The sequence below is a fragment of the Cetorhinus maximus genome, chromosome 3 (assembly GCF_964194155.1).
Source record: "Cetorhinus maximus chromosome 3, sCetMax3.hap1.1, whole genome shotgun sequence".
Taxonomy (NCBI): Eukaryota; Metazoa; Chordata; class Chondrichthyes; order Lamniformes; family Cetorhinidae; genus Cetorhinus; species Cetorhinus maximus.
In genome coordinates, this window is record NC_135881.1 from 71,113,538 (window position 1) to 71,140,944 (window position 27,407).

At 39.0% G+C, this 27,407-nt stretch overlaps 1 protein-coding gene across 8 annotated transcripts in view; it reads left to right on the top strand.

Moving 5' to 3' along the window:
- The window catches only part of tbc1d5 (TBC1 domain family, member 5), a 551,970-nt gene that overhangs the window by 261,361 nt on the left and 263,202 nt on the right, over positions 1-27,407 (top strand). For all 8 annotated transcript variants that reach the window (XM_078538526.1, XM_078538531.1, XM_078538533.1 and 5 more), the window contains 4 exons: positions 10,186-10,294; positions 13,931-14,020; positions 14,113-14,187; positions 16,293-16,360. In XM_078538526.1, the coding sequence (XP_078394652.1) occupies positions 10,186-10,294; positions 13,931-14,020; positions 14,113-14,187; positions 16,293-16,360 (342 nt within the window). The remainder of the gene's footprint in view (positions 1-10,185; positions 10,295-13,930; positions 14,021-14,112; positions 14,188-16,292; positions 16,361-27,407) is intronic.

Consider the following 27,407-nt stretch of genomic DNA (forward strand, 5'->3'; position numbering starts at 1 on the left):
AGAATATCAAGTCCCAGGGACTTATCAACTTTCAGTCCCATTAATCTCTCTAATATAACCTTCTTACCTATACTAATTTCCTTCAACTCCTCCTCATCCCTAGTCCCTTGGATCTCTCAATCTGGGAGATTTCCTGTATCTTCCTTAGGGAAAGCAAACAAAAAGTAATCATTTAGCTTCTCTGCCATTTCTCTATTCCCCGTTATGAATTCTCCTGACGCTGCCTGCAATGGACCCACATTTGTCTTAGCCAAACGCTTGCTTTTTACATACTTACAGAAGCATTTACAGTCCGTTCTTATGTTTTTTGCTAGATTGCATTCACATTCTATTTTCCCTTTCTTTACCAGTTTCTTGGTCTTCCTTTGCTGTATTCTTAAAAACCTCCTAATCCTCAGGTTCACTACTACTTAAGGGCACTCTATTTTATAAGTTTTCTTTTAATCTTATACAATCCTTAACTTCCTTTGTCACAGTTGGCTGACTTTTTTTGGGCTTTTGCGCATTGAAGGAATGTATAGGTGCTACCATTGCCTATGTACAGTCATACCTTTTAATGTATTTTCCCAATCCACCTCAGCAAATTTGTCCCTCGCGCCTTCATAATTTACTTTATTCAACTCTAACACCCTTGCTTCACTACCTCACTTTTAAACATAATGTAAAATTCTATTATATTGTGGTCACTCATCCCTAAACGTTCTTTTACAACAAGATTTTAATTAGCCCTTTCTCATTGCACAATATTAGATCTAAAATAGCCTGTCCTCTAGTCGGCTCCTCAATATACTGCTCTAGAAAACCATCCCTAACACACTCCAGAAACTTATCTGCTACAGCATTAGCGCTCAATTGGTTTACCCAGTCTATATGCAGATTGAAGTCACCCATGACTACTGTATTGCCCATGCTTTCCATGCTTCTCTCATCTCCTGGTTAAGACCATGCCCCACATTACCACTACTATTTGGTAGCCTATAAACAACTCCAGCCAATGTCTACTGCCCTTTGCTCTTTCTTAGCTCCACCCAAACAGATTCCACACATTGTTCTTCCTATCTGAGATCCTCCCCTATTAATGCACTGATCCCATCCCTTATTAGCAGCGCAAATCCACCTCTCCCTTCTTGTCTGTCCTTCCTAAACGTCGAATATCCTTGAATATTCAGTTCCCAGTATTGGTCACCATGCAGCCATGTTTCCGTAATGGCAATTATATCATACCTATTTACCTCTACTTGTGCCTTTAGACCATCTACCTTATTGCGAATGCTGCGCGCATTCAGGTAGCATGCCCTTAACTTTGTTTTTTTGACATTATTCTGCACTTGAAGCATACTCAATGCTCTGCTTTGTTTCTCCTGCCATCTAGTCTCACTGCTACTTCCTATTACCAACTTTACTTCCTTCCAATTTGGGCCACCCGTCAGGTTCCCACCCCCCGACAAGCTAGTTTAAACGCACCCCAACAGCACTAGCAAATCTCCCTGCGAGTATATCAGTCCCAATAAGATGTAAAAGCAAAATACTGTGGATGCTGGAAATCTGAAACAAAAACAGAAAATGCAAGAAAAACTCAGCAAGTCTAACGGCATTTGTGGAGAGAAAGACAGAGTTAACGTTTCGAGGCCGTATGCTGTTAGACCTTTTAAGATGTAACCCATCCAGCTTGTACAGGTCCTCCCCCAGACCACTGCCAACACCACTGACTTAATCTTGAAGGTAGGACTGAATTTGCTGTGCTTCCCAATTAATGAATATCCATAGTATGCAAATGAACAGTAAATAGATTCCTACTACCTGGCAGCGTGTTGGCCATTCGGCTGCTGACACTATGCCCATTTTATCTCAAATATAACCTGACATTGGGAACTGCGATTCAGCCCCTGCCTAATTAAGTGCCCCTGCCCACCACATTTCCTGCTCTTATGGGTCCCATTAAATACCTCCCATAATAGTTAATGTAACTGCTTCATGCAGTTATTATTTGTAATTATTAAAAAGCCTTCTACTGTATTGTTGAAAACTGTTGGGTCAGATCTAGGTGTAGCAGAGCATCTCGTGGTTTTCTGCACCCTTTAGCTCGAAATTTTAACTCACCAGAAGTGAGAGCTGATGATAACACGCTGAGGGCAATACGGCATTTGTGATGTTGGTGAACAGTGTGACTAACAGTGTATCTCCTTAATGAGATTTAAGCTTTGAGAAAGGTGCTGAGAAAATGTGGAGAAAGAAGGTGAATTAGAATTAAATCAGGTACAGAAAGAGAAATGAAGTGAGGGAAGAAAGATTGGATGAAGAGAGAGAAAAAAGAGACAGTAAAAGAAAAAATCTCTAACAACAACTTAGTACACGCAGGAATACGGTTGAACAGTTTAAATTATTCTCATTCTTGGCCAGTGAGGTTGATTGGCACTACATTAACAATTGTCATGTCATTGAAAAGGTACTCTCACTGTTTAAATTCTAGTCCAAACTTTTCAATGGCGATTTTATCAGTCATTTAATGGACAGAGCCAGCAAACTCTTAAAAATAATAGGAAGGCAAAAAGTTAGATGCTTTTTGTGCAAAGAGGAGCACACAAATTGATTAAGTTCTAAGATCCGGAACTCTCAGCATTTCTGTTAATTCCCTAGATTTGCTGGCCGATTTGCGCAGTAATATGACATGCGCCATTAACACACCGCTATTTTTCCAGCAAGATCCAGCCCAATAATTTAATCTTGATCAACTCGGATAACCACATGATAGAAGAATTCCTTTCAGTCTCCAAAATATACAAATGGCCTCTGTTAGACTTGCTAAATTGGTTGAAAATGTCTAATGAATGTTTTGTGTAAAATAAAAGAAATAGTGGTTTGCTTAAATTGTTTACCCTCTTTTATACATTTGTTTAGAATAACTTTAACAGAAATAACAGAAGAGAGTAGCCCTGAATCACATCTGTTGTGTGCCAAAACTGGACCTTGATGGGAACCTTGAGTTTCTCATGTTCAATTTCATCCAGAACGGAAAATAAAAGGTTGTTTCAGATCTATCTGAAAATTGATTGTTTTGTCAGTGCTTGAGTATCAGATGTGCTCCATGAAGATTGTTTCCTTGTCTAATGTAACCTGAGTGAATCTCCATCATTACGATGTGTTCAGTTCCGAAGAGAAGAGCCCTTCAGCTACTGATTTCTCTGAAACTAAAAAAAGAAGTACTTAAAAAGTGGAACGCATAAAGAGATAATTAGTTTACATTGAAACTACTTGTCTCCACAGTTACCTTCTCCTTAAAAGGACCCACTCTATTTAGAATAAACATTCACTGAATAGCTGGTGGGGTAAGACTTATTTGGTACAAAAATGGTATTTCAGTCCACAAGTGGTAATGTTATGAACATGGTATGGCCAAGTGAGGTTTACAGCTTCAGCCTATATATAACCATTCATCCATTCATCGAGTCTGCAATAATTTACTTCTCTGTACTTATGGAATTCCTAACTGTGGAATCAATTTATGTACTAGGCACCTGCTGACATCCCTGCTGAGCTGAGTTACTAACAAACAACATGTAATATTTCTTTTTGTTTCTCCCAAGAAAACCTTTCAAGTTTCTCTTGACAAAAGAGGAATTTGAACTTGGGGACCTCAGCATAAATCTACAGATAACCCAATTGTTGATTTCTTCTTGCGTGAAATTATTTTTGCAATTAAAGTCATTGCTATTATCCCAGCCCATTAAAATGTATCAATGCGAATAGACGAGTAACTGGGCTTAATCAGACCAGTTGTGTACAAAAATAAACCAGTACATGGTTCTCCAGTTGATGTAACCAAGCTCTAATGGTTTTAACATGGTAAATAAGCTCAATTAGAGAAGGGAGAGAAAGCCAAACAATTGCTTTTAAAGCAGTAAAGTCATCCTATAATTTAAGTACTTCATTTTCAGTATTATTTTTATATATAAAACAATTGTTGGTGATAATTGAACATAGTCAATCCAGGCATAGTGACCTGTTTAATGGAAAAATGCAAATAAAAACTCTAATGAAAATAGAATAGGCTAATATAGACATTTTAATCTTCTATAAAACATGGAAACCTTTTATTTTCGTCATCCACAATTTCATACTGGGTTTGCCCACCTGTTTAGATGAAAAGGCAAATTGTTTCCGGTCTTTTCAGTGCTTCAATTTGTTCCATGCATTAGTTTTTCTTTGTGAAATCTACTAGTTTTGCATTTAGGGTTTTTTGTTGCCAGCATTGTCCTTTAATTACCTTTATTGCTGTGGATATTTAAGTTGCTGTTGTACATAGTTATGACAAGAGAAGACCAATCAACCCTTTGAGCCTGTTGCGCAGATTGTTAGCAAAGTTTGAGCTAGTATCTTTCGGATAAGGAAGAAGGATTTATGAGGAGGCACGAAATAGAATTGCAACAATACCCAAAACATTCCATTTGCACTGAATACAATGTGTGTTTACAGACATCTCCCCATATACCTGGATATGTCAGAGGAGTCCTGTCTCCATTGCCTCTCATTCACATAAATTGTATGTTGTACTGTTGTACGTTTTTAACATGTTCTTCAAGATGCCCTGCAGAAAAAATTTGGAACAGGAACAACTTTTCCAGTGGAAGTGAAGTTATCAAAGCATGAAGCTCCCATAGTTCTGGACCTTCTCAAGCCATCCTATATGCGCCATATTTACCTCCTCAACTGCCCCGTTTGTTAGTCTGATTGTCTGAAAACAGTATATCTCAAAATCTAATGGACGGATTTTGACGAAATTTGATGCGCAGATAGAGTATAGCCCAAGGAAAGCTGATTCATTTTTGGCGAAGATGGGATCCTGGATTTTTTTAAAGAACCTGTTAACATTGGGAGATGAGGCAAATTGACATTTTTTTTAGAATGTTGTATGTTGTTTTTATAGGATGTTGTTCGTTGTTTTAGAATGTGGTGGAACTCGTCACTGCTGTCAAAATGTGAGCAGAGTTTTCAGAGCAGGTTGTTTGATATAGATTGGCCTGAAGCCTCCTCGGTGAAATGGAAGCTATTAATAACAAGATTTATCTTTTCAGCTTTGTAGTGTTATGATCCCTGTAGAGACCGATGACTTTTTATAGAAAAAATGAATTTTCAGTGACTGACTGGAAAGAACACGATTTCAAATTTTAAGACTTTTACTGTAATAAACAAGCTAAAAGTAACATTATCTAAACACTATTCAGTTGTTAACTTATATTCTAAACTATAGAAAAGATCCACAATTTAACTTTTAAAACAACCGAAAATCCCCCTGCATGGTAATACTTAATTCTGTCCCTTAACTATACACTGCAATCACAAGAAAACTGTCCAAAGCTATTCTCAGCTCCCTTTCTTTTCTAGCTGAATAACTTCTAATCCCTGAACTGACTTTCATGGTGAGGGTTACTCTGAGATTTCTCCCTCTGACCAAAGCAATGTGAATCTTCCAAACCTGTTTAAATCCTCACGAATTTGGCCTCTTGAATCTGAGCACAAGCGCCTATCCACCCACATGAAGAAAACAGAGACTGGCTGCGATATCTTAGGAAAACTCTGTAACCCGATACTACAGTGGCTTTCTATGGCCTGTTCCCCTCTCAAAGCCCATCTCCATGGCAACATGAGTCACATTGGCCTTGTACCCAGGTAGAAATGCTGACTATCTTCTTAAACCCCCAACTCCATTTTATCTTGGAATTAAATAGACAGTATAAAGTATAACCGTTTATAAAGCCTGACATTCCTAACATCTGCCTGTGATACTTGGACACTAACAGTCTGTCCACCGTCAACAAAGCTGTGTGGCCATCGTTTACAGGCATTAACCTTTTGTTATGTTTTGGGACTGTGAAGGTACAATTTTATAAACTTCGTATTTGTGTCAGTAATTATACAGCATCAGCCAAGCAGGGAAAAGCCTCGAGGAAGAGCTGAGTAATTGTAATAATGTTGTTAACACAGTGTGGCAGAGCTATATGTTCCACTGAATGGCCTCTTCACTTGTAGACATCTGTAATTAACGCCTGTATCAAAGTTACAGATAGCATGTTTCCAGAGGGCAATACATTCGTCACTTCCCCTATGGAAAGAAGGCATCAGCTGGTTCAAACTTAGACAAATTGAGTGCTGGTAAATGGGGTTAGGTAGGTAGGTCAGGTGTTTCTCACGTGTCGGTGCAGACTCGATGGGCCGAAGGGCCTCTTCTGCACTGTGAGATTCTGTGATAGACTGCCCTGAAGTGCAAAATGTCACAGATGGTAGTCATTTGAACAGTCAAGATTTCCCATTCACACTACGGCCCATGTGCAAAGAAAATGTTTGCACTTAATGCTTATTGCTATCTGACCATATAAATATTGTATGCACTTTAATTGCTGTTGTCCAGGAAGCGTGCACAATACCGTTAGTAAATGACAATCCATGGTGATTGCATTTTTGAGAGGAGTAAAACAATCTCAGGGTGGAAGATGACTTTTAGAAATCCATGTTTAATGTCAGTTGCAGACCTCACTGAAAAACAGTGATGAAACTTATGCAGAGCAGTTTGAAGTGATGCATTTGGTTGGAAGAATAAGGAAGGCAATAAAAAAGTCAAGGATGCAATTCTGAAGGGAGCGCAGGAATAGAGGGACCTGAGGGTGCAAATGTACAAATCATTGAAGGTGGCAGGGCAGGTTGGGAAAGTGGTTAATAAGGCATACTGGATCCTGGGCTTTATAAATAGAAGCATGAAGTACAAAAGCAAGGAAATTATGGTCAACCTTTATAAAACGCTGGTTTGACCTCAGTTGGTATATTATGTCCAATTCTGGGCACCCCACTTTAGGATGGATGTGAAGGATTTAGAGAAGATGCAGAAAATATTTACAAGAATGGTTTCCAGGGTGAGGGACTGCAGTTGCATGATAGCTTGGAGAAGCTGGGGCTGTTCTCCTTCGAGAAGTGGAGGTTGATAGGAGATTTGATAGACATGTTCAAAGTCGTGAGGGAACTGGATGAGCAGAAACTGTTATCCTTGGCAGAAGGATCAAGAACTGGAGGACACTGATTTAATTTGAATGGTGAAAGACCCAAGGGTAACGTAAGGATAAACGTTTTTGCACCGTGAGTGGTTGAGATCTGGAATGCACTGCCTGAGTTGGGTGAAGGCAGATTCAATGATGGCTTTCAAAAGAGAACTAAATAATTACCTGAAGAGGGAACATTTGCAGGGCCATGGGGAAAAGGCAGGGGAATGGGAGTGGCTGAGTTATTCTTTCAGACAGCTGGCAAGGACATGACGGGCTAAATAGTCTCCTTTTTGCTGTAACCACTATGTGATTCTACTCTATTAACAGCAAAATCATGGCTGGAAGCCTGAAATCCAGTTGTTCATATCTTGTACCTACAAGGAAAGTGTGCCATACAGCATTGGTACAATAGAAAAGCATGTACAAAGGGGCAGAACTTCATACATTTGGGTGTGCCTGGTGGATATAAGAATTTCTGTATTAGGCTTGTGCAATCCTTGAGGGGTCCAAAAAGAAATGTGTGTGCCAATAAGGGGTGTGTGGTATTACTTTCTTCCTGATGTCAGCAAATGTTTTGCTGTGCAACTGTATGGAATAGATCAGAGAGATCCTTTGATATTAATTTTCCACGAGTGTGGCTTTCACTGCAAGTAAGGCCATCCTCTTGGTCAGCTCCTGCAACAAGACCTGTAGTTCTTTGGTAGGAAAGAGGCCTGTGTTAACCATGTCTTAGCTCTGTCATTGTAATCATGAACTCCAGTTTTCTGTCTGCACCTGAACATCCCCTTTCATGGTTAATTATTTGCCTTTGAGAGAAGGTCCCTTGCCATAGTTTCCAATCACCTGCCAAATGATCCTGAGTTCAGATTCTGTGGAAAAATATATACTGTGTCATCCTGAGATGGAGCTACAGGAAAAATTGCACCTTAGCCAGCTCAACCCCCATTCTTCCCCTTATTGAAATTGAAGCTACCAAAAAGTATTGTTTTTAAACCGGGCTTTGAGAAGATTGAAGTGCATGACTGAGTGATGAATCATTACAGCATATGTTTATTTTTTAGATCATTACAGGATCTCAATGGTTACCACTGGTCCAGTTCTCTGTCAATGGTTTGGGACAATTAATTTCTAATTGTTCCCATTGGAGAATTTATTCACTTGTATATTAATGAGGCACAGGTGTTTGTTCCCTAGTGCTTCCAAGCCTTGGAGGCATACTTAAGTTGTTTATCGAGGGGTTCACAGCAGGTACCATAATTTATTGTGGCATGTAACCAACAGTTAAAACAATGAGACTTACTTTGCATTTTTTCAAGTGAGTATGTAGGATAAGTTTTAAATTTGAATTCTGAAAATAGGATTTAGAATGATATGTAATCCTGTAATAAAATATTTTCAGACTGATGTGTGCACACTACTTTTGAAATACATTTTGCTTTGTTGCACTCTAGTGATACTTATCAGTCGACTGCAGAGTTAATAGTTTAATGGGTCTTGACCTTAAACCTAGACTCACGTCCACTGGGCTGGCTCCAGATTTCTACTGCTTCCAATTCTCAAGCCTACACACAAAAGAAATAAAAACAGAAAATGCTGGAAATACTCAGCAGGTCAGGCAGCATCTGTGGAGAGAGAAACAGAGTTAATGTTTCAGAGCGATGACCTTTCAGGAGAACTTAGGTCATCGACTTGAAACGTTAACTCTGGCTTGACCTCCTCAAACACTCTCACCACATCCAAATTCTCCTATAGCTCCATGATTATCCTCAAAGGCAAAAGTAATCCCAGACTAATTTGCTCAACAACATTTTGCTTCCTCCAAACCTCTTCCTCACCACTGCACCCTAATCTCCAACATCAATTGTGAGCAGCCAATAATGTTTTATGCAGCCTGTTCCATCCTCTGAAGAAGAGTCATACGGACTCGAAACGTTAACTCTGTTTCTCTCTCCATAGCTGCTGCTAGACTTGCTGAGTTTTTCCAGCTTTTCTGTTTTTGTTTCGGATTTCCAGCATCCACAGTATTTTGCTTTTACCCTCCTCCCTAGCCCGTGCTAACTTTCCTTGCCTCAGTTCTCAGTGTCACTGCTCTAGTGTTCAAAATCTTCATTATTATTTCCTTCTTCAAAACCCCAAATCTTCAATTAATGCTCTAATTTCCTTTTCCTTGCAACTTCTTGAATATATTACTATCTTTAGCACTGTAATAGCTTCTCACGCAAATCTGCTTTTGAATACTTCAGTCACATTTCCGCACAATGCTCTGGTCAGATCTACTGACATCCTCCTGAGAGTTCACTGTGGTGCTGTTTCTTGTCCTTAGTCTATCTGCTATTCAATACAGTCAACAACTCCAATCCTTCTACATTGCCTTTCCTCCACAGGACTGTCCTTGCTTGTTTCGCTCCAATGTGGTCAGTACATCATCTGTGCTTGATTGAAACATATAAGATCCTGAGGAGTCTTGACAGGGTGGATGTGGAGAGGATGTTTCCTCTTGTGGAGGCATCTAGAACTAGATTTTAAAAATGTTTAAAAATAAGAGATCACCCATTTAAAACAGATGAGGCAAAATGTTTTCACTCAGAGGCTCGTGAGTCTTTGGAACTCTCTTCCTGAAAAGGCAGCGGAAGCAAGGTCTTTGAATATTTTTAAGGCAGAAGTGGATAGATTCTTGGTATGCAAGGAGGTGATAGATTATTGAGGATAGATGGGATACAAATTTCAGGTTACTATAAATGGTGGAGCAAGCACGAGAGGCTGAATGACCTACTCCTCCTTGTTTCTGTGTTCATATGTAGCAATGACTTATCTTCCCTTTGTGAAGTGAAGATTATCTTTGTATACCATGTATAACATAATCAAATGTTTCTAAAATTACTGAGGTGTGATTTTTCTATGCGGGGGAAATCTATTACTAAGATTAAGAGCATAGGATTCTTACTCAACCCTAAAATACTGCTAATAAGAAAAACCTCACTGGTTTAAAAAATTAGCATTGTGTGCTTACCTGGTTTAAAATTGCACAATTAAAGGCTATGCAAACATATCAATACATTTTTTAATGAATGCTGACTTGAATTCTGCCAGAGCTATGAAAAATATTGAATTAGAAGTGCAATTTTATGCAGATATTTTATTTTTCAATTATTAGCAAAGAATGGGAAGACCTATTTGGACATAGTAATTATTTTGCAAGAATAAGACTGAAGGGGATTAATGGGCAGCTGAGAAGCAGCAGATTCCGCAGTGTTTGTTGGAAGGTAACAATTTTTTTTATGTGAGAAACCTTTATTGATTATTGTGCAAGACCTAGTACAATGGGCCTGATTTTAACTCCTTCAAATTCCATTCGTTTATACGGAGTTAAAATCAGGCCCATTGATTTGGGAGAAATATTTGTACTTTGTCATGTATCCTCTCAAATTGAATGTTTCATATGAAGTATGTCATGTATATGAAAATCTTATTACTCTTAAATCCAAAATATTGTTCCTGTGACTGCATCACATCTTTTTTTGTTTCACATGGTAGCATTGCTTTCAGAGGTAGCCCTGCTTTTAGGGCAATGCTGTGTTTTAAATGAGACAACTTGCATGTTACCAAGTGTTACCAGCGGCAAAAGTTAAATTGCTTCCAGTTACACTGTTTGACATTATATCTATATTGTACTTTTGCCCCTCAACCCATCCATGCAGTCATGTTCGCAATTCTAGCCTGCATGGATCTTTCCTGACTTTGGAGAACAATGCAAGTTCAACTTTTAAACAACTGTCCAATTTTTATATGCACCCAGATTGCTAAAGTGGTACAATGGGAGCCAAATAGTTTTGCAGAATCAGCCAATCAATTGGCATTTTACTACCTTGTACTACTTTAATCTGAAAAATAATCATGATGTACCAAATGTGAGTGGATATCGATGTTCCTTCACCATTGCTTGGTCAAAATCGTGGAATTCCCTTCCTAACAGAACTGTGGGTGTACCTACAACACATGGACTGCAGTGGTTTAAGAAGGCAGCTCATCATCACCTTCTCAAGGGCAATTAGGGATGGGCAACAAATGCTGGCCTGGTCAGCGACAACCACATCCAATGAATGAATAAAAAAAGTACTATTTAGCAATGAACTGTCCCCGCCTTCTCCTCCACGAAAATATATTTCAATATAACTAATATTGTTTCATTTCCTTTAATCCAAAATAAAGTTAACTAGAATTATGGCTAGAATATAAGTAAATTTGATCTGTTTTCGAACACAAATACTGCAAAATGATTGGAAATTTGGGTTTTCATTTTATAATAAAGTTCGCCTACCTACAACCTGTGGCACAATCATCTCTTGTGATCATTTATTATTGTGATAACCAGGAGCAAAATAAATGGGGTTAGGAAATGATTTTAGTGAACCGCAACATTATTAACATATAGTATTTTGAGGACTAGAACATTTTAATACCAAAACTTTAGGTAGCAGATTTGCAATTCTGAATGACTAACCTCAGTTAAATCTGATAATCTAGCTGTTGCCAACAAAATTGTCCAGGGTATAATAACGATTAGTTAACCATACTTGTTCAGTTATGATCCGATCTTTGAAGGTATAACTCCACTTGGTGAGAAATTACATTGTGCGTAACATAAATTTCCACTGTAAGTAACCTATAGAGTTAATGTTGTGGTACCAATTGTTTACAGTTCCTAAGCCAACACTATCATTACCCCTCACGTACACTATACCATTTCTACCTTTAAACTGCATAATGTAAAAAACATGTAATATATTTTGTGAAATAAAAAAAACACTATGAAATGTTAGATAGTAATTTAATCTTGTGGAGCCATTAATTCCTCAAGCTTCAATCTTGCTTTAAGACATCTTTTCAACTGCAAGATATTGAATTCTGGCAGCTATCTAAAATTCCATATTTCATCCTCGGAGAGACTGATCACTTTTTAAAAAAAAAATAATTTGAATTTCCAGTGACCAACCAAAAGGATCATCCAAGATTTCAAGTTTTAAGACTTTTACTGCAACAAACAAATTAAAAACAACTTTATCCATTTACTACACTCTAAGCTGCAAACAAGAAATTGCCCATTTAGCTTTTAACGTGACTGAAAATCTCGTGCTACGGTTATATGTTATGCTGTCCCTCAAGTGGACACTTGTTCTCCAGAAATCAGTTCAAAGTTATTCACAGCTCCTGATGGCTTGCGTCCTTTTTCTCTTCCCTGCCAGGTAACTTCTAATTCCATAACTGACTTTAGCTGTGAGGGTTATACTGGAGATTCCTCCCTCTAGCCCAAGCTAGGCAAATATTCTAGCCTCATTTAAATCCTCTCAAACTTGTTCTTTTCAATCTGAGCACGAGCTCCAGCCCGAGTTTTATGTGGTGACCAACAGAGTCAGCATTTTCTCTGCTTTAGCAGAGGACTGGCTGTCTCTGTCTGCTTGCTCTCCCTCTCTCTGGGATTCTTACAGACTGATTTGTGTCTGTGAACTTCAGTGATATCTTAGGAAACCTGCAACTCGATACTACAGTGGCTCTCTATTGACTTTTTCCTTCCCAATGCCCATCATATGGGCCTTATATCCAGGTAGAAATGCTAAATAGCTTTCTCTAGACCCCCAACTCCATTTGATCTTGGAATTAAACAAATAGTTTAAAGTATAACAGTTTATAAGGCCTGGCATTCCTAATGCCTCCCTGTGAAACTTTGAAACTAACAATCCACCACAGTCATTACAGCTGCTCTTGCCTTTGCCTGCAGCTGTGAACACCTTGCACCTCCTTCCTAGTAAGTCAACCTGAGCCCCCTTTCCTCCATAGCTCCTAAGTCACCCAGGCTTGTTGGGCACAATTTGGAGCATATCACAATATGACTCCCATCACTACTACATTTTATCTTAAAGAGACAGCCTCAAAACATCATAACCTTATAAACGTTATGTTCATGACACATGGTGCAGACCTATAAGTAGTATTGCGAAATAAACTTCGATTGCATCCCACACATCAGTTTTAAACACCTGAATTTGGAAACTCAACTCCATCTTGGGGCAGAATTTGGAAAGAAGATTAGTGGAGGTAACATAATTAATGGTGGAACCCAGATACGTTGAGTTTCTGCCCCATTAACAAACCAGAGCAGCAAATTGTAGCCAAAGGAGACAGGCACTTCTTCTCTCGCATTAAATTTAATTCCCCTTAACAGTAGTTTGGCTAGATATGCCCCCATTAGGGCCAGTGGCATCTGCAAGGAGTGATTATAGTTGCTGTTCATAGTCAAATGTGGGTGCATAAGCGGGCCATTGCAACTGGTAGTCCGACCCAGAGGGCTGACTTGGCATCGGACTCTAGGTCTATGAACATTGGTTCAGTGGTGACTTAGAAGAAAAATCTACCTGAATTCTGTGACCTGACCAACCTATGTCACCCCGTTAGTGCAGACAGTTTCGTTCCAAGATTCTGACTGGTGTGTAGAGTTGATGCTCCTGTTGTACCACTCCTGGCAGTACTGGAATTTCAGCTCTTTATTCTTCTAGTTTAATGTAGCACATTTCATGCTTGTATGAAAAGTAGATGAAAGAATGCAATTCATTCAAATATGCTTGTGCTGATAAATAAGTAGAGTTGTGTCCGGAACCACAATTTGGGAAAACATTTTTTAATTTATTAATAATAAAAACCTTGACTAAAACAGTATTTTTCTATAGACTAAATTATATGCTCATCCTGTCTATTTCCTAATGTTTGTGTCATCCATTTTTGTTTCCAGATGTAAAGAATCTTTAATGCTATCAGGCTTATTGCTCCTTTGTAGATATTTATAATATTTTGTGTCTGCTCAACCATAGCAAACTGTATTTTCTGTTTATTTTGTGTCCTTGCAGCTGTTCTTGGATGTCCTCCCTGAGAACAAAAAGCAGTGGCTTAATAAGATAGCAGAATTAAGATCTCACTATGAGCAGATCAAAGAAATTGTAAGTATTTTCTGTATTTTTTCCATCAACCCTATATCTAATTATTTTGAAAAAAAAAATCAAGTACCAACAGCAGTCTTGTCTAACCATAGCATATCACAAATCCTCGGAAAGCTGCTGGACAGCAAGATCTGGTTGTCAACAATCCACTTTCACAGGATGAGGGGGTGAGTACAATCAGATTTGCATTCGTCATTTAGTCTCTTGAAATTGGCTGGTTATCCCATAATATCTACATCTATTTAGCAAAAGCAAATTAAATGGAACTTTCAGCTAAAATATCCAACCAATGTCATTTGTGTGAAATAACCTGCGCCATTCCTATTACAATAGAAAAACACATACTAAAGCCAGCTGCTGAGAGAGACATGTCTAAGCTTTTCGCCTTGCACTCATCAGGACACCTCGCAAGAATAAGGGGAAAACAACAATTTATACTCTGAAGAGAGTGCTGATTGGTTGGCAAGTGGTATTGCCATGGAGAATGCACCAGTGATGGTGACTGACAGTCATGTATTCTTGCAAGGTATCCTGATGAGTGCAAGATGAAAAGTTTAGACGTGTCTCTTTTTTCAGCAATACTCAAGCTCTGTACTACCAAATGACTAAAGTCAGCTGTTTAAGTTGGATTTCAGATGCCATACGTTATTAAGTTCTAAAAGTTTACGATATACCAACTAGCCACCAGTTCCATCCCACTCCCTGGCCATTGTCTGAGGCTGAACCAGACTGTTGACAGCTAGTTTTGTGAGATGATATATCTGGATAATTAATTGCTACCCATATATTTTACACAAAGACTCCAAGCTGAACTCTCGACCCCCATATTCTCTCTGTCAAGAGTGCCTCATCTACCTCTTTAATGTTGCCCATCTCCATCTTGCCTCAGCTCATCTTCTGCTGAAACCCTCATCTATGACTTTCTCCCTACAGACTTGACTATTAAGTGGTCTCCTGGCCAACCTCTTACCTTCCATCATTCCGTAAACTTGAGCTCATCCAAAACTCTGCTGTTCATGTCCTGGCTGCGCCAAGTCCTGTTCGCCCATGTGCTGTATTTCTGCTCACTTAAACAATCCAAATTTTCATTGCTCCATCATTGGCAGCAATGCCGTCATATGCATCGGTCCTGCCTAAACCTTTACATCTCTCTTCCTTAATCACTCCTTAAAACCTGCCTGCTTGACCAAGCGAATCTGCTTGTTATTCAAGATGTTGACAACTCTGTGAAAAATAAGCTTTTATGCAGTTAATTTTGTACCCCCATGAGGATATTACTTTGACATAAAATTCATTGCAATTTCTTGTGGTTTAACGTAATTACAGTGGAATTATCTAAGGAGCTGTGCAAGAAGGATATTTTCCACATGTTAAATCTTACTGCATCATTTATATCCCCTCTTTGTCATTCCTTGCACCACTTGTTGACTTGGAAATATTTATTAAGCAAGTTTATGTAGCCAGCTAGTACCAAAGTTTTTTTTTTCCTTCAGTCTTAGGTTCTTATTTACATTTGTGGTTCTGGTGCAAATTAGTGGGTAAATTTAATGAACTTTGCGCAGTCATGAAGTTGCACCAGAAGTGTATGTGAAGACTTTGGGCACAGGTCAACAGGTTTTCCATCCTTTACAATTATAATTGAACTTCCACACCCAAATTCCTGATATGCACGTTTAGCAGGCACGGCTCTGTGTTAATAACGTCATTTTAACTTACATTTTGTATGACAGTTCTTTTACACATTAGATGCCGGCTGCAGCTCATTTTACAGTAAAATGCATGCTGTCTTTTAATTCATCCCCAACAGTTTTGCTTTTGGTGGCATTTTTCTGCAAAACAAATAATGACTGCACAATACATTAGAGCTAAAGTAGAATAAACAAAATCTTAGAATGTAAAGTGAATTTTAAAGCCTTTTGTCATTTTACATGATGCTTTTACTTGAAGTTAAACATTATTTTCCTGCATTGATATAGCTTTGTCATACCTCTTTTCAAAAATAATTCAACACTATACTTGTTGCTTAATGCGCTTGAGTAATATTTTAGCAGAACACATATTGTATCCCTGTACAATGTAATGTCATGTTATCTTCGCTTGGAAAATCCTTGTTTGTGTCATGAGTTTCAAGCCTGCAGTAAGGCACGTAATCCTAAGGATGTGAACAAACAGCAGTTAAAAAACTGTATAAAGCAATGATGTTACCTAATAAAGCAATTGTTTCGTGTTTCTTTCGACAAATGTTTATTGTCCAATGTTGTTTTTTATATAGAGTCTTTGGAACAAGTTTTTTCAGGATAAAGAACTTCGGGCAATGATTCAACAAGATGTGACTAGAACGTATGTGCAAAATTAAATCTGCAAATGAATCATAAAATGCAAGCAAGGTGTTGGTATTTAAGATGTTTGCTTTCAGTAATTTGCTGGCCATCCTATTTATTTTTATGATATGACATATCTGTATAATTAACTGCTACCCATCATAAGCATGTTATTTTTTTATCAAAGTTATGAAGATTTTGATATTAGGCTTTAAATGACCCTCTCATGGACCTAAGTACTCGAGATTCTTAAAATGTTTTTGGATTTTTTTTTCCTCTTTCTGTCATTCTTACTGATTCGTATACTGCATATTTCTTCCAAGCACAGGAGAAGGATAGTCTTGGGTGCAGTAGTTTTAGGACCAAGAGGTTGTGTTAAGGAGAATGAACACATCTCCAATGTTATTTTGAATGAGAGAAAATTCTTAGCTTCTAGTGTTGCACAAATTACTTTTTTGAAAACATTTGCATTCAGTCAACTAATGAAAGCAAATTCAAGCAATATGCAATCTGCAACTCGAATCTCAAAGCCTACTGATTCAGAGTCATACGAACATAAAAATTAGCAGCAGGAGTAGGCCACCCGGCCCCTCGAGCCTGCTCTGCCATTCAATAAAACCATGGCTGACCTGAATGTAACCTCAAGCCCACATTCCTGCCTGCCCTGGATAACCTTTCACCTCCTTGTTAATCAAGAATCTATCTAGCTCTGCCTTAAAAACATTCAAGGACTCTGCTTCCACCGCCTTTTGAGGAAGAGAATTCCAAAGACTCTCAACTCCGAGAGAAAAAATTTCTCCTCATCTCTGTCTTAAATGAGCAACCCCTTATTTTAAAACAATGGTCCCTAGTTCTAGATTCTCCCACAAAGGGAAACATCCTCTCCACATCAACGTGTCAAGACTCTTCAGGATCTTAAAGGTTTCAATTAAGTTGCCTCTTACTCTTCTAAATCCAGTGGATTCAAGCCTAACCTGTCCAGCTTTTCCTCATAAGATATTCCTGGTATTAGTCTAGTAAACCTTCTCTGAACTGCTTCTAAAGCATTTACATCTTTCTTTAAATAAGGAGACCAGTACTGTACACAATACTCCAGATGTTGTCTCACCAATGCCCTTTACAACTGAAATGTGACCTCCCTATTTTTGTAATCAATTCCCCTCTCAATGAATGATAACATTCTATTAGTTTTCCTTTGTGATTCATGCACTAGAACACCCAAATCCCTCAGAATCTCTCAGCTCTGCAATCTCCCACCATTTAGATAATAAGCTTTTTTATTCTTCCTGCCAAAATGAGCAATTTCACATTTGCCCACATTATACCTCATTTGCCAGGTCTTTGCCCACTCGCTTAACCTAGCCATGTCACTTTGTCGCTTCCTTATATTCTCTTCACAATTTACTTTCCTATCTATCTTTGTGTCCTCAGCAAATTTAGCCATCATTCCTTTGGTCCCTTCATCCAACTCATTTATATAAATTACAAAAAAATGAGGCCCCAGCACTGACCCCTGTGGCACACCACTCATCACATCCTGCCAACCAGAAAAAGACCCATTTATGCCAACTTTCTGCTTCTCTCTCTTACCTAACCAACTTCTATCCATGCCAATATGTTACCCCCTACACCAGGAGCTTTTATTTTCTGCCCTAAACTTTGATGTGACACTTTATCAAATGCCCTCTGGAAATCTAATCCAGTACATCCACCGGTTCCCCTTTATCCAAAGCACATGTGACTCCTTCAAAGAACTCCAATAAATTGGTTAAGCATGATTTCCCTTTTACAATTTCCCTTTGACTCTACCTGATTGCCTTGAATTTTTCCACGTGCCCTGCCATAACATCTTTAACAATAGCTTCTAAAATTTTCCCATTGATAGATGTTAGGCTAACTGGCCTATAGTTTCTGGTTTTCTGTCTCCCTCCCTTTTTGAATAAAGGAGTTACATTAGTTATTTTCCAACCTAATGGAACCTTCCCCAAATCTAGGGAATTTTGGAATATTAAAACCAGTGCATCAACTATCTCACTAGCCACTTCTTTCAAGACGTTTGGGTGAAGCCCATCTGGACCTAGGGATTTGTCAGCCTGCAGCCCCAACAATTTGCTCAATACCACTTCCCTGGCGATTGTAATTTTCCCGAGTTCCTCCCTGCCTTCCATTTCCTGATTTACAGTTATTTCCAGGATGTTACTCGTCCTCTATAGTGAAGACCGAAGCATAATACCTGTTTAATTCATCCACCATCTCCCTACTTTCCATTATCAATTCCGCAGATGCACTCTCTATAGGACCAACGGTCACTTTGTTAACTCTTTTCTTATTTAAATATCTATAAAAATTCTTACTATCCACCTTTATATTACTAGCTAGCTTTCTCTCATACTCTAATTTTTCCCTCCTTATTAATCTTTTTGTCATTCTTTGTTGTTCTTTATGTTCCTTCCAATCTTCTGACCTGCCACTGGTCTTTGCATAGTAATATGCTTTTTCTTTAAGTTTGATACTGTATTTAACTTTTTTAGTTAATCACAGATGATGGACCCTCCCCTTGGAATTTTTCTTTCTCTTTAGAATGTATATATTCTGTGTATTCTGAAATATCCCCTGAAATATCTGTCACTACTTTTATTGACCTTAACCTCATTTGCTGGTTCACTTTAGCGAGTTCTGTTTTCATGCCCTCATAATTGCCCTTATTTAAGTTTAAAATACTAATCTTGGACGTACTCGTTTCTTCCTCAAAATAAATGTAAAGTTCAATCATATTATGGTCGCTGCTACCTAGGGGTGCCTTCACTAGGAGGTTATCAATTAATCCTATCTTGTTGCTCGAGACGAGGTCTATTATAGCCTGCTGTCTTGTTGGTTCCAGAACGTGCTGACCTAAGAAACTATCCTGAAAACATTCTATGAACTCCTCATCTATGCTACCTTTGCCCAACTAATTTTCCCAGTCCATATGTAGATTAAAATCCCCCATGATTATTGCTGTACCTTTCTGGCAAGCTCCCATTGTCTCTTTTATACTCTATCCTACTGTGTAGTTATAATTAGAGGGCCTGTATACCACTCCCACAAGCGACTTCTTGCCTTTATCATTCCTCATCTCAACCCAAACCACTTCTACATCCTGGTTTCCTGAACTCGGGTCATCCCTCTCTAATGCGCTAATACCATAATTAATCAACAGAGCCACCCTTCCACCTTTTCCTAACTTCCTGTCCTTCCTAAATATCATGTAGCCTTCAATATCCATGTCCCAATCTATGTCATCCTGTAGCCATGTCTCTGTAATGGCTATCAGATCGTACTTATTTATTTCTATTTGCTCTATCATTTCATCTGCTTTGTTTCGAATGCTACGTGAGTTTAGATGCACAGCTTTTATTTTTGTCTTTTTATTATTTTTGTAGTGCCTGGCCTTATCTGCTGATTTATTCTTAAAATTGTACACTCTGTCTCTTCCTGTCAGTCTGTTTATCATTTACCATATTGATACCTGCCTATCTTGCCTTGTCTCTACTCTTTGCTTTACCACATCTTCCCAAATTTGATCTCTTGCCCCTACTATTAAGTTTAATACCCTCTGTGCTTCCCTAGTTATGTGGCTCGCGAGGACACCAGCCTCAGCATAGTTCAGGTGTAGACCATCTCAACGGTACAAATCCCACTTTCCTCAATACTGGTGCCTATGCCCCATAAACCAGAACCCACTTCTCCCACACTAGTCTTTGAGCCATGCATTCATTTCTCTAATCTTATTCGTCCTATGCCAATTTGCATGTGGCTGAGGTCATTATCCAGAAATTATTACCTTTGAGTATCTGCTTCTTAATTTGGTGCCTATCTCATCATACTGACTATGCAGAGCCTCCTTCCTCATCCTCCCTATGTCATTGGTACCTACATGGACCACGACCACTGGATCCTCCCTCTCTCACTGCAAGTTCCTCTCCAGCCCTGAGCCGATGTACCAAACCCTGGCACCGGGCAGGCAAAAAAGCCACCTGGACTCTCGCTCTTTGCTACAGAGAACCGTGTCAATCCCCCTTACTATACTCTCTCCTACTACCACTACATTCCTTTTTGCTCCCCCAGCTTGGATGGCTTCCTGTCCCACAGTGCCATGGTCAGTTTTGTCATCCACCCTGCAGCCCCCAATTTCATCCAAACAAGCTGAGAGAACCACAAACCTGTTGGAGAATTGCAGAAGCTCATACTCCTGCACTCCTGCCCTCTGGGTCCCCTTACCTGCCTCACTCGCAGTCACTGGCCAAATCAGAAGACCTAAGTCTATCCTAAGTGGTGTGACTGCCTCCTGGTATAAAGCACCTAGCCAACTTTCTCCCCCTCTGATGTGTCGCAGAGTCTGCAGCTCAGCCTCCAGTTCAATGAAACTGAGCCAAAGTTCCTCAAGCTGCAAACACGTCCTGCAGACGTGTTTGCCCTGGATCGCAATGTTATCCAGGAGCTCCCACAAGCTGCGGCCTTGACACATCACCTGTCCTGCAATCCTTAATGTGTTTTAAATAATTACTTAATTATATTAGTCAATTATTTAATGTTGCTTTCTTATATATTTGATTAGGTTTACCACCAAATAGTATACTATTTTAAACCTTAGGGATAGAATAGAACTTACCCACTTACCAGGCACTCAGCAAACAGCCACCTCCTTTCCCTGTAGAGCAAGAACCAATTTCTATGGAGTAAGAACAATAGAAAGAGGAAACGAACAACTCTTTCTCCGAACTTCCCCTCTCACCAAACTCCAAGTTTTCCATTTGCAAAGGCTGCACTAAAGAACCCTGAATTTATAGTAAACTCAACTGAGGCTAGAGTAACCAGATTCAACCAGTTAACTAATTAACTACTCAGCTCCTACAGCTGAGAGTGAGTTTACCCTGTCTAAACTTCAAGAAAGAACTTAGCGTGCTTACTCAGTACTTTCCAGTTACTACTAATTACCGACTAGATTAGATTTTAAGAGCAAAATTTAAGAACAAAATTAACACTTAAAACTCCCCTCTCACCAAACTCCAAGTCTTCACTCAGTCGGCTGCACTCCCATCAATTGCTAAAATAATTGAACGACTGGACCACCACACCCAATTCAAATTATGTTTTTGTTTTTACCTGCAAAATACCATGGGGACTTATTCAGTCATTAGTAGGTATGATGCTGTTATTTTGCTTTGCATCTTGGATGTGAGATAATCATTGTCATTGCATGACTGTTGGAGAACACAAAAAAAACCTGGCAAGCTAATGAAGGACTAATAATTTTGAAACAGCAGGAAATATTTAGAAACCTATATTGAGGCAAAATTAATATTCTGTAGTGTCATTTGTGACTCAGTGGTAGCATTCTCACATAGAGTCAGAAGGCTGTGGGTTCAAGCCCCACTCGAAGAACTTGAGCACAAAATCTAGGCAGATACTCCAGTGCAGTACTGAGAATGCTGCACAGTTGGAGATGCTATCTTTCGAATAAGACGTAATGGAGACATCATACACTCCCTCAAGTAAATGTAAAGATCCATTGGCACTGTTCTGAAGAAGACCAGAGGAGTTCTCTCAGTTGTCCTGATTAATATTTATTCCTGAACGAGCATGTACAAAGGGATTATCTAGTCATTATCACATTTCTGTTTGTGGAACTTCGCTGTACGTACATAAAATGCCATGTTTCCCACATAACAATGAGTATTTCATTGGCTGTGAAGCATTTTAGGACATGAGGCACCTGATTGTGGAACAGTCAGATTTTTACCAGATTTTTTTTAGGTTCGGACATCTGTGACTTTTTTTTAACCTGTTGTTTCCCCTAAGTTTTATTATACAAACATAACATACTAATTAGGAGCAGGAATAGACCACTCAGCCCCTCAAGCCAGCTCCACCATTCAATAAGATCATGGCTGATCTGATTTTAACCTCATATTCCTGCCTACCCCCAATAACCTTTCATTCCCTTGCTTATCAAGAATCTATCTACCCCTGCCTCAAAGATACTCAAAGACTCTGCCTCAACCACCTTTTGAGGAAGAGAATTCCAAAGTCTCCCAACCCTCTGAGAGAGAAATATTTTCCTCATCTGTCCTAAATGGGTGACTACTTATTTTGAAATAGTGAATACTAACCTTTTGTGATTCATGCACTAAGACACCCAGATCCCACCGCATCTCAGAGCCCTGCTCTGTCTCACCATTTAGATAACATGCCTCTTCTTTATTTGTCCTGCCAAAATGGACAACCTCACATTTTCTTATGTTATACTCCTTTGGCCAGACCTTTGCCCACTCGCCTAACCTATCCATATCCTTTTGTTATGGCAGGCAGATGGTAAATGCCAAGCTGCCCAAATCTCAGAGGGAAACTTGAAGCAGCTGCCACAACTGTTGCAATTTGTACTTATTTTGAGATGCGGGCTTTGAATTTGGTAAAAAGGCCACCAAGTCTTCTAGGTTTCTTACAAAACTAAATTAAACCTTTATTAATAGAAGAAATGATTTTAAGCACATACATAGATCTACAAATTACTATTATGATAATTTCTAAGTTCCCCTAATTAATCTAAACCCCAGTTACACCTCCGTTAAGGCAACATTGAGACACATAGATGTTAAAAGACTCAGGCAAAGTAACATGCAATACCCTAAACAGTTGAATTCCAAGTAAGTTTTTCTCAGTTACAATTCCTTGTAGACAGTAGCTTGAGGCTTAGATGCTGGAGGCTTTTCACACTGGTGTTAGATCTTAGATTGCCTGCCCTTACACGCAGCCTTCACTCCTTTATACATATTTTCCCCTTTGAATGCAAATTCCCATTGTTTCACTATGTCTTTGGACTTTACCTCTCAATAATAAAATCCATCAAAGTACTAATTTTACCAGTAATCTGTGGAGAAAAATAAACATACTGTTTCTTAACTAGGTGAAACATTTTACACCGTTTTGAATTCAAGCTAGTCTGGCTTATTTAAAAATGCACATTACTTTCTGAAACTACCCCCATGTTTACCTACTTAACATTTCAAATCTAGCTTATCTTCCGATACATCAAAGCCTTCAGACCAGCTGCCTTTAATTAAATTAAGTCCCATGCACACACCACACCCCCATAGATACAGACCCCGCTATTTCTCTAATTTACAATAAATTCCAATAAAATCATGAAAATTATTATATCTTCCTGACAGTAGCCTCCTTACGTCCTCTTCACGACTTACTTTTGTACCTACCTTTGTGTCATCAGCAAATTTAGCAGCCATACCATCGGCCCTTTCATCCAATTCATTTATATAAATTGTAAAGAGCTGGGGCCCCAACACTGATCCCTGTTGCACACGACTCGTCACACCCTGCCAACCAGAAAATGAGACATTTATGCCTACTATCGGTTTAATGTTAGCTAGCTAATCTTCCATCCATTCCAATATGTTACCCCGTACACCATGAGCTTTTATTTTCCACAATAACCTTTGATGTGGCACCTTATCAAATGCCTTCTGAAAATCTAAGTACAGTACATCCACCAGTTCCCCATTATCCACAGCACATGTTACTTCTTCAAAGAACTCCAGTAAATTGGTTAAACATAAATTCCCTTTCACAAAGCCATGTTGACTCTGCCTGGTTACCTTGAATTTATCTAAGTGCCCTGTTATAATGTCTTTAACAATAGCTTCTAACATCTTCCCTATGACGGATGTTAAGCTAACTGGCCTATAGTTTCCTGCTTTCTGTTTCCCTTTTTGAATAAAGGAGTTACATTAGCTATTTTTCAATCTAATGGAACCTTCCCCAAATCTAGTGAATATCTATAGAAACTCTTACTGTTTGTCTTTATGTTTTTAGCTAGATTTCTCTTGTACTCTAATTTTTCCCTCCTTATTAATCTTTTAGTCATTCTCTGTTTTTTAATATATTCTGTCCAATCTTCTGACCTGCCACCCATCTTTGCACAATTGTATGCTTTTTCTTTAAGTTTGATACTATCTTTAACTTTTTTAGTTAATTCCTTTGAAGCAAGAAGTCTATTTGGCCAGATGTGAAGTACCATTTCATAGTTAAAAAAATAAGTATCAATATGTAGATAAATATCCAGTAGGTGCACAGCATCAAAATAGAAATCAGATTCTAGGCTTACCCATGCTGCTATTTTGCTTTGCCTTTTTTTTCAATTATTATGCAAAAATATTAAAATAACGAACTAAGTTACAACCCATTATTGATTTTCATTGTTGATGTGTACTTGAGGCAATGTAAGTTATGTATTTTAAATCTCAAATTAACAGCACTCACCTTACTCCCGATTTGTTTGTGCACAATAAGTAACCATTTTTCATTGAAGTGAATTGTATTGGCATAGCTGAATTTTCTGCACAAAAAAGTGAATAGGAGATTGAGGACACACTTATAAGTTAAGGAAGGTGCATGGTAAATGTCAGTGTAACCTGTTTTTAGCATATTGATATCATCTATGGCACAGACTGCCATCTAGTGTAGTAAATACTATCTCAGTTTAAGCTTTCAAAGGTGAATCGGATCGATTTCCAATTTAATGCAATATAAATTGAGGTTATGCTGACAGATGATTTTCTTTAATGGTCAGATCAGATCCAGAGGAGGGCTTCGTTGACTAACAAGGAACTCACGTTCCTGTATATTTAGATTTTTAAATGCATGTCTTTTTTTAACTGAATGACCTTGCTGGTAAGTCTGTACGTATATCTTTGTATGTATATTACTATATTTTCTATTAGTAGGCCTTTCTCATGAGGTTGCTCAGAGTGAGGTCGAGGATGCAGTTTTTCATAGCAATAGATGTTCATCCATTGATTTTATACTGAGAAAATGGGTCAGATTTTATTTTTGTTAAATGGTATTCTGTTGGCTCTTTGGTACGACACTCCATTATTCTCTGAAAACCATGGCAAGGATATTCACGTCAGCGTGTGGGGGTGGGCAGGGCACACCGACGCATAAAATGATGCACAGTGACGTCAGGTTGCATGCCGTGCGTCATTCAGATCTTTCATTCAGCGAGGGCGCGCCTGAGGCGGCTGCGCGACCACCAAACTGTCAAAGTCCTGTTAAGGCCATTAGAAAAACCAATTACAGTAATTATCAATGCTGCCCGTCCAACCTCAAGGTTGGCGGACAGGCAAAGAGCCCAAGCGGCCTTCACGTTTTTCAGGAAACCTCATCCACAAGTGGGATGAGGTTTCCTGAAGGTTTCATTGAATTAATAATTTTTTTTTTCACAGTTCATAAACATGCCCCAGCTCATGTGACACTGTCACATTAGGGGACATGACTAAATATTTTTATCTTTCTTTATTTAAATATTTCAATATGAACTTGATCTCCCTGAGGCAGCTTCATGCCTCAGGGAGATTTCTGCGCTCTTTCACACGCACATGCGAAAGAGAGCAGGCCTGGACTCTCCCTCCTCCCCCCGCCCGCACTGAAGGTGCTGAGCACTACCAGTCATGTGTCACGCTGGGTGGGCGTTTATTGGCCCACCCATGTAAAATGGCGCACAGCTGATCGCAGGCGGCGATCGGCTCCGCACCCACTCCTGACCAGCCCGCCTGACAGGCAGAAATAAATCAGTGGCCTGTGTAGAATATACAAATAACACATATCTGTGTATATTTATGTTTCGGATGCAGCCAAAGCAAGTGGCCCTGGTAACACTTTCAGCTGCAGTGGTGAAGACTTATATAACAGAACTAGCCATTCCCTTTGCCAAGCTATAGTAGTGAGACAGCATTGACATCCACCAAAAAGCAAGACAAATCTAACATGGTCAGTTAGCGTCTTATCAACCTCCTTTCATTCACCAAAAGCTATGGAAGGAGTCAGTGAAGACATCAAATCACCATTACTCTTTTGACAAAGGTCAGTTCAAGTTCCACAAAAACCAGGCTTCTCCTGATCTCTTTACAGCCTTGCTGCCGGAGAAGATAGGAGAGGAACTGTCTTCAATAAGGAGGCACCAGTAGATTTATTATGGCAACAAGGATGCCTAGCAAAACTGAAGTCGATGGTAAACCTTCCAGTGACGTAATTCATACAAAATAAGATGGTCACGGAGGCCAATCATCACAGGTTGAGGACATTGCAGCATAAGTGCTTGACGGTAGCAAGGTCTGTCCAGTGATCCTCAACTGCTTCCTCAGTGTCTTCATTCATCATAAGATAAGCAATGGGATTATTCGCTGATGATTATATAGTGTTCAAACCAAACCAGCATAGCAGGATCTGGACATATCCAGGCTTGGACTGACAAGTGGCAAGGAAATACCATCTCCAAAAGTAGAAAACAAGGTCAGGCTATCTGAGCTGCAAGCTTCGCGTGGCAGTATAACGTTTGTGTTGATAACTGAGACCTGTCTCAGAAACAGACAGGATTGTGTACGAAATATTCCTAGATACAAAAAAAAATGCTGCAAATACTCAGCAGATCAGGCAGCACCTGTGGAGAGAGGCAAAGATAACACTTCAGATCGAGATGACCTTTCATCGGATGAGACATAGACTACTGAGTGTATTTTACAGCCCTTCAACGATTGGGAAAGATATGGAGGAACAAATATGCAAGGAAATTGCAGAGAGGTGCAAAAAATATAGAATAGTTATATTGACGGACTTCAATTTTCTTAATGTAGGCTGGGATCGTTCTCGTGTAAAGGGCAGAGTGAGGAAGGCTCACTAATGTGTTCAGGAGAATTTTTTCTTTCAATATGTTTCTAGTCCAATGAGAAAGGAGGCTTTGCTAGATTTTGTTCTAGGGAATGAGATGGAACAAGTGGATCAAGTGTCAGTAGGAAAATAGGTAAGGGACATTGATCAAAGTATCATAAGGTTTAGATTGGCTTTGGAAAAGAGTAATCCAGAGTAAAAATAATTAACTGGGGGAGGGCCAATTTCAATGCGGTGGGAACAGATCTGGCCTAGGTAAATTGGAATCAAAGATTGGCAGGAAAAGTTGTAATTGAACAATGGGCTGCCTTAAAGAGGAGATAATTTGGCTGTAGAAAAAAATA